At 38.8% G+C, this 16,180-nt stretch overlaps 1 protein-coding gene across 8 annotated transcripts in view; it reads right to left on the reverse strand.

Moving 5' to 3' along the window:
- DNM3 (dynamin 3) overlaps positions 1-16,180 on the reverse strand; it is a 735,481-nt gene that overhangs the window by 544,176 nt on the left and 175,125 nt on the right. For all 8 annotated transcript variants that reach the window (XR_007516879.1, XM_049881209.1, XM_049881210.1 and 5 more), the window contains exons 3-4: positions 10,238-10,387; positions 8,788-8,991 (exon numbers count right to left, since the gene is read on the reverse strand). Coding sequence is in view for 7 of the 8 variants with exons in the window: in XM_049881209.1 (XP_049737166.1) it covers positions 8,788-8,991; positions 10,238-10,387 (354 nt within the window). In the remaining variant the exon portion in view is untranslated. The remainder of the gene's footprint in view (positions 1-8,787; positions 8,992-10,237; positions 10,388-16,180) is intronic.

Raw genomic sequence — 16,180 nt, forward strand, 5'->3', positions numbered from 1 at the left:
TAACCACTACACCACCACTAGGGTTTCCATTAAAGGGACAATCCACCAAGAAGTCATAACCCTAATAAATATCTACCCACCCAACAACAGGGCTCCAAAATACATTAAGAAAAAAAAAAAGCTAACAACACTGAAAAGACAAATAGGCAGCTCTACAATAATAGTAGAAGATGTCAACACACCACTCTTGGTAAAGGACAGAACATCTAGAAAGAAACTCAACAAAGACACAAAAGATTTAAAGGCCACAAACAACCTACTTGACATGCTAGACATACATAGAACACTCCACCCAACAGCAGCAAAGTATACATTCTTTTCCAACCCACACAAAACATTCTCCAGAAGAAACCACATTTTAGGCCTCAAAAACATCAAAACAATACAAAGCATTCTCTCTGATCACAACCCCACAAAAGTAGAAATCAATAAAAGAAAGAGCAAAGGAAAAATAGGAAAGTGAATAACATCACACTTAAAAACAACTGGGTAATAGAAAATATCAAATAAGGAATCAAAAAATTCCTAAATCAAGTAAGAGTTAAAACACATCATACCAAAAACCTTGGGACACAGCAAAGACAGTGCTCAGAGGTCAATTTAAAGCAATAAACACACATTAAAAGAGAAGAAATGGCCAAAATCAAAATGTTATCCCTACAACCTGAACAAATGGAAAGAGAACTGTGTAAAATAAATAAATAAATAACAGCTCACAGGAACCAGTAGAAAGGAAATAACAAAGATCGGAGCAGAAATAAATGAAACACAGAACAGAAAAGCAATAGAAAGAATCAACAAGGCCAAAAGTTGGTTCTCTGAGATCAACAAATAGGCAAACCATTGGCCAAACTGACAAAAGAAAAACCGGAAAGGAAGCAAAAAACTCAAACAAGAAATAAGAAAGGGGACATTAGAACAAACCCAACTGGAATAAAAAGGATCATAACAGACTACTATAAAAAATTGTGTACCATGGTCTTGAGGGACATCTAGCTCAATTGGTATACCATAGTCTATAAAGAAATTGTTCTACATCTGATTGTGGTGAGTAGCACCTGGGGTCTTCAAAGCCTGGGAGAGGCCATCTAAGATACATCTACTGGTTCCATCCAGGCTGGAACAAAGGAGAATGAAGACCAAAAACACAAGGGAAAGATTAATACAAAGGACTAAGGGACCACAACTACCATAACCTCCACCACACTGAGCCCAGAACAACTAGATGGTGCCCAGTTACCACCACCAGCTGCTCTGGCAGGGATCATAATAGAGGGGTCCAAGACAGAGTGACAGAAAAATGTAGAAGAAAATTCAAATTAAAAAAAAAAAGGCTTACTGGTCTGACAGAGACTGGAGACACACCGAAAGTACACCCCTGGACACCCTTTTAACTCACTACTGAAGTCACTCCTGATGTTCGCCCTTCAGCCAAAGATTAGACAGTTCCATGGGGCCAACAGAAACCCCTGTGGTGTAGTGGTTAAAAGTTTGGCTCCTAAGCAAAAGGTCAGCAGTTCGAATCCACCGGGTGCTCCTTGGAAACACTATGGGGCGTTCTACTCTGTCCTATAGGGTTGCTATGAGTCAGAATCAACTCAACGACAACTCAAAGACAAGATATTTTTTTATAGGGCGAACAATAACACATGTGAGGAACGTGCTTTCTGATTCATTTCATGCACAGGAGACTAATGGGCACACCAGCCCAAAAGCAAAGACGAGAAGGCACAAGGGATAGAAATGGACAAGTGGAAATAGAGACCTGGGGTAAAGAAGGGGAGAGCATTGACACATCACAGGGTTGTCAACCAATATCACAAAGCAATTTGTGTATTAGTTGTTTAATGAGAAACTAATTTTCTCTAAACTTTCATCTAAAGTACAGTTTTTAAAAAGTAAAAAAAAGAATACTATGAAATATTATACTTCAACAAATTTGAGAACCTGTAAGAAACGGACATATTCCCATAAATACGCTACCTACCTAAACTAACACAAACTGAGATAAAAAATCTGAACAGACCAATAACAAAGAGAAGAGATTGAAGAAATATATTGTTTGTACTCCAACAAATTTGAGAACCTTTAAGAAATGGACATATTCCCATAAATACACTATCTACCTAAACTAACACAAACTGAGATAAAAAATCTGAACAGAACAATAACAAAGAGAAGAGACTGAAGAGGTAATAAAAACATTCCAATGACAACAATAACAAAAAGCTCTGGCACGGGCATCTTCACTGGAGAATTCTACTAAACATGAAGATAAGAGCTCACACCAATACTACTTAAACTACTTCAGAGCATAGAAAAGGAAGGAATATTCCCTAATTTATTATTTTTTTTTTTATTCTTTGAAGCCAGCATCACCCTTATGTCAAAGCCAGGCAAAGACACCAGAAAAAAATAATTACAGACCAATATCTCCCATGAATTTAGATGTAAAAATTCTCAACATTCTAGCCAATAGAATTCAGCATCATATCAAAAATATAATACACCATGACAAAGTGGGATTCATACCAAGTTCGCAAGGATCGTTCAACATAAAAAAATCAATCAACATAATCCACCACATGAATAAAACACAAGAATCACACGATCATCTCAATTACAAAGATAAAAACTCTCAATAAAATAGGAACAGGAGAGAAATTTTTCAATATTGTAAAGGGCATTTATGCAAAACCAAAAGCCAGCATCATTCTCAATAGAGAGAAGCTGCAAGCATTCTCCCTGAGAACAGGAACAAGACTGTTGTTGTTGTTAGGCAACCTTGAGTCGGTTCCGACTCATAGCGACCCTACGTATGACAGAACAAAACACTGCCTGGTCCTGAGCCATCCTTACAATCGTTGTTATGCTTGAGCTCACTGTTGCAGCCACTGTGTCAATCCACATCTTTCAGGGTCTTCCTCTTTTCCACTGACCCTGTACTCTGGCAAGCATGATGTCCTTCTCCAGGGACTGATTCCTCCTGACAACATGTCCAAAGTATATAAGACGCAGTCTTGCCACCCTTGCTTCTAAGGAGCATTCTGGCTGTACTTCTTCCAAGACAGATTTGTTCATGCTTTTGGCATTCAATATTCTACGCCAACACCACAATTCAAAGGCGTCAACTCTTCTCCGGTCTTCCATATTCATTGTCCAGCTTTTACATGCATATGATGCGATTGAAAATACCATGGCTTGGGTCAGGCGCACCTTAATCTTCAAGGCGACATCTTTTCTCTTCAACACTTTAAAGAGGTCTTTTGCAGCAGATTTACCCAATGCAATCTGTCTTTTGATTTCTTGACTGCTCCTGCCCTGGCTGTTGATTGTAGATCCAAGTAAAATGAAATCCTTGACAACTTCAGTCTTTTCTCTGTTTATCATGATGTTGCTCATTGGTCCAGTTGTGAGGATTTTTGTTTTCTTTATGTTGAGGTGTAATCCACACTGAAGGCTGTGGCCTTTGATCTTCATTAGTAAGTGCTTCAAGTCCTCTTTACTTGTAGCAAGCAAGGTTGTGTCATCTGCATAACGCAGGTTGTTAACGAGTCTTCCTCCAATCCTGATCCCCCATTCTTCTTCATATACTCTAGCTTCTCAGATTATTTGCTCAGCATACAGATTGAATAGGTATGGTGAAAGAATACAACCCTGACACACATCTTTCCTGAATTTCAACCAAACAGTATCCCCTTGTTCTGTCCAAACAACTGTCTCTTGATCTATGTCAAGTTTCCTCAAGAGCACAATTAACTGTTCTGGAATTCCCATTCATCGCCATGTTATCCATAATTTGTTATGATCCACATAGTCGAACGCCTTTGCATAGTCAATAAAACAGAGGTAAACATCCTTCTGGTAATCTCTGCTTTCAGCCAGGATCCATCTGACATCAGCAATGATATCCCTGGTTCCACGTCCTCTTCTGAAACTGGCCTAAATTTCTGGCAGTTCCCTGTCAATATACTGCTGCAGCCATTTTTTAATGATCTTCAGCAAAATTTTGCTTGCCTGTGATATTAATGATATTGTTCTATAATTTCCACATTCAGTTGGATTACCTTTCTTGGGAATAGGCATAAATATGGATCTCTTCCTGTCAGTTGGCCAGGAAGCTGTCTTTCATACTTCTTGGCACAGACAAGTGAGCACCTCCAGCGCTGCATATGTGTTTGTTGAAACATCTCAGTTGATATTCCATCAATTCCTGGGGCTTTGTTTTTCACCAATGCCTTCAGAGAAGCTTGGGCTTCTTTCTTCAGTACCATCAGTTCCTGATCATATGCCACCTCTTGAAATGCTTGAACATCAACTAATTCTTTTTGGTATAATGACTCTGTGTATTCCTTCCATCTTCTTTTGATGCGTCCTGCATCATTTAATATTTTCCCCACGGAGTCCTTCACAATTGCAACTCAAGGCTTGAATTTTTCTTCAGCTCTTTCAGCTTGAGAAATGCTGAGCGTGTTCTTTCGTTTTGGTTTTCCATCTCCAGCTCTTTGCACATGTCATCATAATACTTTACTTTGTCTTCTCGAGCCACCCTTTGAAATCTTCTGTTCAGTTCTTTTACTTCATCAATTCTTCCTTTTGCTTTAGCTGCTCAACGTTCATGAGCAAGTTTCAGAGTCTCCTCTGACATCCATCTTGGTCTTTTCTTTCTTTCCTGTCTTTTCAATGACATCTTGCTTTCTTCATGGATGATGTCCTTGATGTCATGCCACAACTCGTCTGGTCTTCAGTCACTAGTGTTCACTGTGTCAAATCTTTTCTTCAGATGGTGTCTAAATTCAGGTGGGATATACTCAAGGTCATGTTTTGGCTCTCGCAGACTTGCTCTGATTTTCTTCAGTTTCAGCTTGAACTTGCATATGAGCAATTGATGGTCTGTTCCACAGTTGGCCCCTGGCCTTGTTCTGACTGAAGATATTGAACTTTTCCATTGTCTTTTTCCACAGATGTAGTCAATTTGATTTCTGTGTGTTCCATCTGGAGAGGTCCATATGTATAAAAAAAAAAATATGTATAGTCGCCATTTATTTTGGTGAAAAAGGTATTTGCAGTGAAGAAGTCGTTGGCCTTGCAAAATTCTATCATTCAATCTCCAGCATTGTTTCTATCACCCAGGTCATATTTTTCAACTACTGATCCTTCTTCTTTGTTTCCAATTTTCGCGTTCTAATCGCCAGTAATTATCAACGCACCTTGATTGCATGTTCGATCAATTTCAGACTGCAGCAGCTGATAAAAATCTTCTATTTCTTCATCTTGGCCCTAGTGGTTGGCGCGTAAATCTGAATAATAGTTGTATTAACTGGTCTTCTTTGTAGGTGTATGGATATTATCCTATCACCAACAGCATTGTACTTCAGGATAGATCCTGAAACATTCTTTTTGATGATGAATGCAACACCATTCCTCTTCGAGTTGTCATTCCCAGCATAACAGACTATATGATTGTCTGATTCAAAATGGCCAATACCAGTCCATTTCATCTCACTAATGCCTAGGATATACATGTTTTTTATGTGTTCCATTTCATTTTTGACGATTTCCAATTTTTCCTTGATTCATACTTCGTACATTCCAGGTTCTGATTATTAACGGATGTTTGCAGTAGGAACAAGACTAGGACACCTTTTATCACCACTCCTATTTAACATTATGCTGGAAGTCCTAGCTAGAACAATAAGGCAAAAAAAAAAAAGAGAGAGAGAGAGATAAAGGGCATCCAAATAGGAGAGGAAGAAGTAAAACTATCCCAATTCACAGATGATATGATCCTATACATAGAGAACCCCAAAGATTCCGGAAGACAACTACTGGAACTAATAGAAAGATTCAGCAGAGTAGCAGGGTACAAGATCAACATACAAAAATCAGTTGGATTCCTGTACACCAACAAAGAGAACTTTGAAAAGGAAATCAGGAAAACAATACTACTTATAATAGCCCCTAAAAATATAAAATGCTTAGGAATAAATCTAACCAAGAAAACTACAAAACATTATTTCAAAAAGAAGAGACCTACATGAATGGAAAAACATACAGTGTTAATCGATAGGAAGACTCAACATTGTGAAACTATCAATTCCACCCAAAGCAATCTACAGATATAATGCAATCTCAATCCAAATACCAACAGCATTCTTTAATAAGATGGAAAAACTAATCACCAACTTTAGATGGAAAGGGAAGAGGCCCCAGATAAGCAAAGCATTACTGAAGAAAAAGAATAAAGTAGGAGGCCTCCCACTATCTGATCTCAGAACCTACTGTACAGTCACAGTAGTCAAAACAGCCTGGTACTGGTACAATGACAGACACACAGACCAACAGAACAGAACTGAGACTCAGATGTAAATCCATCTACCTATGGTCAGCTGATCTTTGACAACGGGCCAAAGTCCATTAAATGGGGAAAAGACAGTCTTTGTAATAAATCATGCCGGCAAAACTAGATGTTCATTTGTAAAAAAATGAAACAGGACCCGTACCTCACACCATACATAAAAACTAACCCAAAATGGATTGAAGACCTAAATATAAACCTAAATACATTGTATAAATACAATACAAACCAGAAGATAAACTAGACAACTGTGAACTCCTAAAAATTAAACACTTATGCTCATCAAAAGACCCCATCAAAAGAGTAAAAAGAAAACCTACCGACTGCGAAAAATAATTTGGCTACAACACACCCGACAAGGGTATAAACCCATACCCACTGCCACTGAGTCAATTCTGACTCATAGGGACCCTACAGGACAGAGTAGAACTGCCCCACAGGGTTTTCAAGGAGCACCTGGCGGATCTGAACTGCTGACCTTTTGGTTAGCAGCCGTAGCACTTAAGCACTACGCCACCAGGGTTTCCAATCTCTAAAATCTATAGAATACTTCAACACCTCAAAAACAAAAAGACAAATAATTCAATTAAAAAAAATGGGCAAAGGATATGAACAGACACTTCACCAAAGAAGACATTCAGACATGCCAACAGACACATGAAGAAATGCTAGTGATCATTAGCCATTACAGAAATGCAAATAAAAACTTTTTCCCTTTTGGTTTTCTATCTCCAGCTTGAGATAGAAAAGGTTTACACACAGAAAAAAATAATCTTTGATGGTTATGGGGGGGCGGTGGGAAGGGGAGATCACTCACTAGATAGTAGACTAGTGTTAACTTTGGTGAAGGAAAAGACAACATACATTATAGGGGACGTCAGCACAACTTGTTCAAGGCAAAGTCATAGAAGCCTCCTAGATACATCTAAACACCTTGAGGGACCAAGTTACTGGGGCTGAGGGCTGGGGATCGTGATCTCAGGGAACATCTAGGTCAATTGGCATAAGATAGTTCATAAAGAAAATGTTCTACATCCTGCTGTAGTGAGTAGTGTCTAGGGTCTTAAAAGCTTATGAGCAGCCATCTGAGATACAGCTATTTGTTCTATCCTGTTCAGAGCAAAGGAGAATGAAGAAAATCAAAGACACAAGGAAAATATATATCCAAAGGACTAACAGATCACATGAACCACAGTATCCACCAGGCTGAGCCCAGAAGAGCCCAGGTAACTCGCTACCACCACCAACAGCTCTGACAGGGATCACAATAGAGGGTCCCAGACAGAGTGGGAGAATAATGTAAAACAAAATTCAAATTCACACACACACAAAAAAGACCAGACTTGGTCTGACAGAGACTGGAGGAACCCCCCAGGCCATGGCCACCGGATACGCTGCTAACTCAGAACTGAAGCCACTCTCGAAGTCCACCTTTCAGCCAAGGATTAGACAGGCCTATAAAACAAACAATAACACATGTGAGGAATGTGCTCCTTAGTTCAATCGAGTATACGAGACCAAAAGGGCAACACCTGCCCCAAAGCACACAAGAAGACAGGAAAAAAAAGACAGGAGGGGACGGGAAAACTGGACAAATGGACACGGGAAACCAGAGCGGAAAGGGAAAGGGGGAGAGCGCTGACATATTGTAGAGATTGCAGTCAATGTCACAAAACAATTTGTGTATACAGTTTTGAATGAGAAACTAATTTGCACTGTAAACTTTCACCTAAAAAAAAAAGCATAATTAAAAAAAAAATTCCTAGAATTGGAGAACACGTGGCTCTGTATTCAAAGGGCACACCCCTGAGTGCTCCTGCATGACTACTTCTAACTGACGCACACGAAGACCATCACCGGGGTCTCTGAAGTAAACTGTTATTACTAAGCTCAGAAGAAAGAAAAATAATCAAAACATCTGCATACAGAAGGGACTTTCCTGGACTCTGAAATACAAACAACAGATAATGCCCTGGTTTTTCAATATATATTTATCTTAAATAAGTATAAACTAAATAATATCCTACATGCACTAAAAGAACTTCTTCTTTTACATAAAGCAAACAAAAAGTCAGAAAGATTCTCCCTTGGGAGTATATTCAGGTTAACTTTTATAAAAATATAAAAAGATTATCTGAATTGTGTTGTACCAGAAGTTTATTTCATTGACTTTGTTTAAATAGTCCATGAGGCTTAAAAATGTTTATTTTTCTTAGATCTCAGTTAATCATATTTATTTTTATAGGTGTTAAATATTTTCCCTAGTTATTTTTCTTTTAGTGTTTTAAAGACAGAAGAATTAACAATATTAATGGTGACTGGTTATAGCAATAACAAAATCAGGTCACGAGAATTTGTTACCTTTAAATATACTCAAACTCTTGACATTTTAAAGTAACTCCCTCTCAATTTTAAAGTAACACACTTACCTTGAGGGTCAACTTCTTTAGCTAGCTTCAGTGCATCTGAGTTTGCAAGGTCAGTATTGGCTGGGGTAACAGCCAAAATCAAACAGTTCTCCCGCGTGATAAACTGCAGAATCATTTCTCTGATCTGGTACTCGATATCTGGTGGCTGATCCCCCACGGGCACTTTAGTAATTCCAGGCAGGTCGATAAGGGTTAGATTTAGCACTGTGTGGAGAGCACAGGAGAGTTTTACATACACCCTGAACGCTAGGTGACATCAACAATGCAGAGTCATCTGTCACTTAATGGAGACAAAACAAGCTTCTGCACACTGTGCCTCTGAACAACAGCAATCCAAATACAGAACACAAAACAACGCTGCTAGTTTCCTCCATTTTTATGACACGGTTGTACTATGCCAAACGATCATGTTAACATAATTTGAAAGGCACTGATTTGCACGCATAACAGTTTTCTCAGAGAGCTGTCATATCTGTAACTAGGCAGTGACAACTAAAACACTGAACACTAAACGCATATGGTATCTGCCAGTCTTATACAGGGCCTTCTAATGTAAAAATACTCAGGGTTAGATCTGCCTTTTCCCTCAAAAGCTTCATAGGTTATTTACAGAGGTTTTGCCACTTAACCTACTGGAAAGTGTTAAGTATCGTGGTGCTGACGGGGGACTGCAGGCTGTACAACCAGACTCACGGAGCACGACCTGGAATGGTTACTGACAACTCTGCCTCCAACCCAACCTAGCTGTTGTCCTCTGTGTACACAACACAGTTGGCACCAAACCAAGTCCTCCTGGGAAGACGTAACTGAGCCTCTGCTCTTTGTGCTCTGCTTTAAAAAGTAAAGATCAGGGTAGGGAATTAGTAACAGAGCTAGGTAGGGACTTAAAGGCCAAAATCTGTCCCACTAAAGATTTAGTCAGAATACAGGCTATTTCCCATCAGATACCACGAGGTGATTAAGAATAGAGGCTATTTCCCATCAGATACCACGAGGTGATTATCTAGTTTATAAGTTTCTGCAGACAATTTGTAAAAAAATCACAATTGATTCCTCTGGAAGAGAATAAATATTCAGGGCCATGAGGAAATCCAACAGGGGGAGACTCAACCATATTACCAAGTACCTCCATGATTCTGCAAGCTCTGAATGTATTAAGAATAGAAGTTCTCATGCATAGCCCACTGAATTCTGCAAGTGTATAATAAACATAAAGGAAAATTCCTAAATGATTAACTCAGTTCAGATTTCTTTTAAAGCTGTCTCCTCTTGCCTTCCGAGTAATGAAGCCATAAACTCTGCAGCATACCACATCTAGCAGCATCCAAACACTACTGCAGAAGCCCAATACTTTTAGGGGGAACAAATTATCTTCTCTACAAATAATGTATGTTAATGAACATAGTAAGAATTTGAGGAAAGGAATTTGGAGTGTTTTTATTTCACTTACCATGTGGGGAATAGACTCGTAAATTAATGGGGATGGGGGAAATGCCTTTATTCATCCCAGTCACTCGATCTGTTTCTGCTTCAATCTCCTGGCGAACTTCATCAAAATCTGTGAACTTTTTTCCTTTGCAGTGTAGAAATTCAGCGTATTCTACGACAGACAAATTAATACAACCTAAATTCACATACTCTTGCCATAAGGAAACAGTTTCTTTAATTACAAGTCAAGTTTTCCATTAAAAATGAAAAAAAGCAGTTATTAAGAATCACAGTTAATACTTCAGAAATATCACCACAGTAAAAATGCCAAGGATGCTAAATTTGCTCGTTTTTAGTCAAGCGATTAAGTACTATACCAAAAAACAAGCCAAACCTGATTCCGACTCATAGGGATGCTGTAGGACAGAGTAGAACTACCCCATAAGGTTTCCAAGGAGTGGCTGGTGGATTAGAACTGCTGACCTTTGGTTAGCAGCCAAGCTCTTAACCACTGTTAGCAGTACTTAAACTATTGAACAATTCAAGGATAATTTTGGCATTCCAAATGATAAAGCAAACAACAGCATCTAATTGTCAAAGAAATTAGATAAGGGTACACACAAAGCCTACCCACTAATCCTATCAACATTTTCTTTTTTGATATCACCACTTCATTAAGAAGGAATGCTAAGTTACATAACCAAAAAAAAAAAAAACCAAACCCACTGCCACCAAGTCGATTCCGACTCATAGCAACCCTATAGGACAGAGTAGACCTCTCCCATAGGGTTTCCAAGAAGGTGGATTTCAACTGCCAACCTTTTGGTTAGTAGCCCAAGCTCTTAACCACTGTACCACCAGGGCTTAAGGAGAAAAATTTAGAAATAAAGTCTGCTTAATTCTTTTTTTTTTAATTTTTATTGAGCTTCAAGTGAACGTTTACAAATCAAGTCAGTCTGTCACACATAAGTTTATATACACCTTACTCCATACTCCCACTTGCTCTCCCCCTAATGAGTCAGCCCTTCCAGTCAGTCTCTCCTTTCGTGACAATTTTGCCAGCTTCCAACCCTCTCTACCCTCCCATCCCCCCTCCAGACAGGAGATGCCAACACAGTCTCAAGTGTCCACCTGATACAAATAGCTCCCTCTTCATCAGCATCTCTCTCCTACCCACTGTCCAGTCCCTTTCATGTCTGATGAGTTGTCTTCAGGAATGGTTCCTGTCCTGGGCCAACAGAAGGTTTGGGGACCATGACCGCCGGGATTCCTCTAGTCTCAGTCAGACCATTAAGTCTGGTCTTTTTGTGAGAATTTGGGGTCTGCATCCCACTGATCTCCTGCTCCCTCAGGGGTTCTCTGTTGTGCTCCCTGAGCCTGTCAGGGCTGCTTAATTCTTTAAAAGAATATATGGGATATCTTAGCTTAAAAACATACTATTAAAAATGCCATGTCAATTAGTGTAATTAAAATGACATTTTCTAAAAAGAAAAAAAAAAGAGAATATTACATCAGAAAAAATTTACTTCCAACCTAAAAAATAATAATAATAATGATCAGTCTGTAGGCAGAAGGAAAAACTCTTAGCTAATAAGGAACAGCAAACTAGTTTTTATTTCAGTAACATCTTACCAACTCTTGTACTGTCCATGTCTACTCCTGCTTCCAGAGATATCAGGTATATATTGGGAAGCAAACCACTTGCTGTGGGGTCAATTCTGCCTCATGGTAACCCCATGTGTGTCAGAGTAGAACTGTGCTCCACAGGGTTTTCAATGGCTGATTTTTCAGAAGTAGACTGGCAGGCCTTTCTTCCGAAACCCTCTGGGTGGATTTGAACCTCCAACCTTTCAGTTAGCAGCCAATCACATTAACCACTTACACCACTGAGGACTCCTATAAATAGGGAAGCTGGTACTATTAGAAGGTCCCCAAGTGACACAAATGGTTTGTACTCAACTACTAACCTATAGGTTAGCAGTTCAGAATCACCCAGTGGTGCCATGAAAGAAAGGCCTGGATACCTGCTTCTGTAAAGATTACAGCTAAGAAAACCCTGTGGAGCAGCTGTACTTTGTAATACAAAGGGTTACCATGAGTCAGCATCAACTCAGCAGCAATGTGTTTATTTTGCTTGTTTGTTTCTTTGTTTTTTGATACTATTAAACCTAAAAATTTGTTATAATTTTAAAAAGAGAACAAATTTTAACAAATGTTTTAGCTTCTCTAATATGTAGTTGAAGAATTGCTCTACCAAAATTAGACTAATGTTAGGCAGGTTGGGCCCAACGTTTATACTGCACCCACTGTGGCAAGGCCAGTAAGGGGAGACAACCAAATATGAATAAGTTATGGCCCGCTCTCTTTAAGGAGCTTAGCATCGACTTGAGGAGCTAAAGATTCTATCAGAGAAAAAATCTAGCACGCAAGGCAGCAAGCAGTGAGTGCTGATTTGCATGTAAATGACAGGAAAGGGAGAGGTAGGAGAAAGGGCTTCAAACCCAAAAAAGACAGTGGGATATGAACTGAGTGCTGAAGAGCAGGAAGGATTTCAATATGTGGAGAGAAAAAGAAGTCTTTCGGAAAATCAGAGAATCTTAATAGCTTCAACAAATCCCTGGAAGCTTATCCTCTACCTTCTGCTTGAAGTCACTCATTGATGGGGAACTCAGGCTTTGATCCCTTTGAAAAGACTCCTATTGGAAAATATTTTCCATATACTGATATAAAATCTGCTTTCTTGTCATAGTCCATTGGTGCAACTTTTGACCCCTGGAGCTACTCAGACAAGTCTTCTCCTTTTTTTCACTGAACTTTTTAGATGAAGGTTTACAGAACAAACTGGTTTCTCATCAAACAGTACACACCTTGTTGTATGACAATGGTTTAACAACACCACGACATGTCAACACTCTCCCTTCTCAACCTTGGGTTCCCTATTACCAGCTTTCCTGTTCCCTCCCACCTGCCCCAGGGCTGGTGTGCCCCTTTAGTCTTGTTTTTTTCCATGGGCCTGTTCAATCTTTGGCTGAAGGGTGAACCTCAGGAGTGGCCTCATTACTGAGCTGAAAGGGTATCCAGGGGCCATACTCTCAGGGTTTCTCCAGTCTCTGTCAGGCCAGCAAGTCTGGTCTTTCTTTTTGAGTTAGAATTTTGTTTTACATTTTTCTCCAGCTCTGTCTGGGACCGCCTATTGTGATCCCTGTCAGAGCAGTCAGTGGTGGTAGCTGGGCACCTTCTAGTTGTACTGGACTCGGTCTGGTGGAAGCTGTGGTAGATGTGGTCCATTAGTCCTTTGGAACAATCTTTTCCTTGTATCTTTAGTTTTCTTCATTCTTGATGTTGGTTGTGATTTGTATCCTGTTAATGCCATGTATTAGGGCCTCTAGTGTTGATCCTATTTTTTCTTCTATGGACTTCATGGTTTTTGGCTTTATATTTAGGTCTTTGATCCACTTGGAGTAAGTTTTTGTATTATGGTGTGAGGTATGGGTCCTGTTTCATTTTTTGCAGATGGACATCCAGTTTTGCCAGCACCATTTGTTAAAATGACTGTCTTTTCCCCATTTGATGGACTCTGGGCTCTTGTCGAAAATCAGGTGACCACAGGTGGATGGATTTACACTGGGTTCTCGATTCTGTTCCATTGGTCAATGTATCTGTCATTGTACCAGTATCTGGCTGTTTTGACTACCATAGCTTTATAGTAGATTCTGAGGTCAGTTAGTGCAAGTACTCCTACTTTATTCTTCTTCTTCAATAGTGCTTTACTTATCTGGGGTTTCTTCCCTTTCCATATAAAGTTAATGATAAGTTTTTCCATCTCTTTAAAGAATGTTGTTGGTATTTGGATTGCTATTACATTATATTTGTAAATCGCTTTGGGTAGAATTGTCATTTTTCACAATGTTGAGTCTACCTATCCATGAGCATGGTATATTTTTCCATTTATGTAGATCTCTTTTAGCTTCCTGCAGTAATGTTTTGTAGTTTTCTTTGTATAGGTCTTTTACATCCCTGGTTAGATTTATTCCTAAGTGTTTTATTTTTTAATGGGCTACTATAAATGGTATTGTTTTCCTGATTTCCTTTTCATTGTTCTCTTTATTGGTGTATAGGAATCCAATTGATTTTTTTTTGTTTGTTTGTTTATCGTGTATCCTGCTAATCTGCTGAATCTATTAGTTCCAGTAGTTTTCCTGTGGAGTCTTTTGGATTTTCTAAGTATAGTATCATATCATCCACAAATAGGAAGAGTTTAACTTCTTCATTATAAATTTGGATGCCCTTTATTTCTTTTTCGTGCCTTATTGCTGTAGCTAAGACTTCCAACACAATGTTAAATAGAGTGGTGATAAAGGGCATCCTTGTCTTGTTCCTGTTCTCAAGTGGAATGTTTTCAGCCTCTCTCCATTGAGAATGATGTTGGCCATTGGTTTTGCATAGATGCCCTTTATTATGTTGAGAACTTTCCCTCCTATACCTATTTTATTGAGAGTTTTTATCAGGAATGGGTGTTGGACTTTGTCGAATGCCGTTTCTGTGTCCTTGGAGATGATCCTGTGATTCTTTTCTTTCCTTTTATTTATGTGGTGAATTACATTGATTGATTTTCTAATGTTGAGCCATTCTTCCATACCTGATATGAATCTTGCTTGGTCATGGTTTTTGTTTTTGTTTTTTGATGCTGAATTCTATTGGCTAGAATTTTGTTAAGAATTTTTACATCTATACTTATGAGAGATATTGGTCTGTAACTTTTTGTGGTGTCTTTGCCTGGTTTTTGGTATCAGGGTTATGCTAGCTTCATAGAATGAATTCAAAAATATTGCTTCTTTTTCTATGTTCTGAAATAGTTTGAGTAGTACTGGTGTAAGCTCTTCTTTGAATGTTTTGTAGAACTCTCCAGTGAAGCCATCTGGGCCAGGGCTTTTTTGGTTGGAGGTTTTTTTTTATTGCTTTTTCAATCTCTTCTCTTGTTATGGGTCTGTTCAAGTTTTCAATGTCATTTTGTGTTAGTTTGGGTAGGTAGTGTGTCTCTAGGAATTTGTCCATTTCCTCTAGGTTTTCAAATTTGTTGTAGTTTAGTTTTTCATAATACTCTGTTATGATCCCTTTTATTTCAGTTGCGTCTGCCGTAATGTCCCCCATTTCATTTCTTATTTGGGTTATTTGCATTCTCTCCTGTTTTTCTTTTCTTCAGACAAGTCTTCTTCCATGTGAAAAGGCAGGGAGATGATCTGGGTGTCGCACACAGAGTTCATCTCCTTCCTGATCTCCTCCCACCACCTTTCCTGACTTGTCGTTCACTGGTCAGGCCTCCTGGTGGCAGACACAGATTTCTCAGCAATATCTCACCTCCTGAACACTGGAAAAAGTGCAAACTCTCAATGTAGAACAAGTTCATGCTTAATCTACCAAAGAACTGAAATGACTTAACCTTCCAAGTGCTGGGATGAGAGTCAGAGACTTTACTTAATTTCTGTCTTTTCAGACAATGTGTATGGATATGAATATCTTTCTAGTTTAGTTTCTCCACATAATAATATGTGCCACTTCTGAAAAATGGTAAGCTAAGATTCCTGAAAGCTCAGTCTTCTAATGGTGGAAGTATACACAAGAAGCCTCAATGGGCTTCAGAAAGTTTGGCCTGAAGAGATTACTTGTCATTTGGCAGATTTTTTCACATATTTGCCCCATAAGAGGTGCTATTTTTATTAGAATATAAATTACTCAATGCCTACTCAAGCACCATATGAACTTAACAGTTTGAATAACAGAAATAGAGGACAAAACAATAAGAAAAATAAAGAAGAACAAAAGAAGTCAGATCCCAGAAAGTAAGGAAACAAAAATGAACAAGTAAGTGAGTCCAGGTAATTTATAAGAAATGGAATTGTACTCTCCAACTAAATATATTCTGTGGAAACTACATACTTGAGAACTTAGAGTTGTCATAATGACC

This window comes from Elephas maximus, chromosome 3, assembly GCF_024166365.1.
Source record: "Elephas maximus indicus isolate mEleMax1 chromosome 3, mEleMax1 primary haplotype, whole genome shotgun sequence".
Lineage (NCBI taxonomy): Eukaryota > Metazoa > Chordata > Mammalia > Proboscidea > Elephantidae > Elephas > Elephas maximus.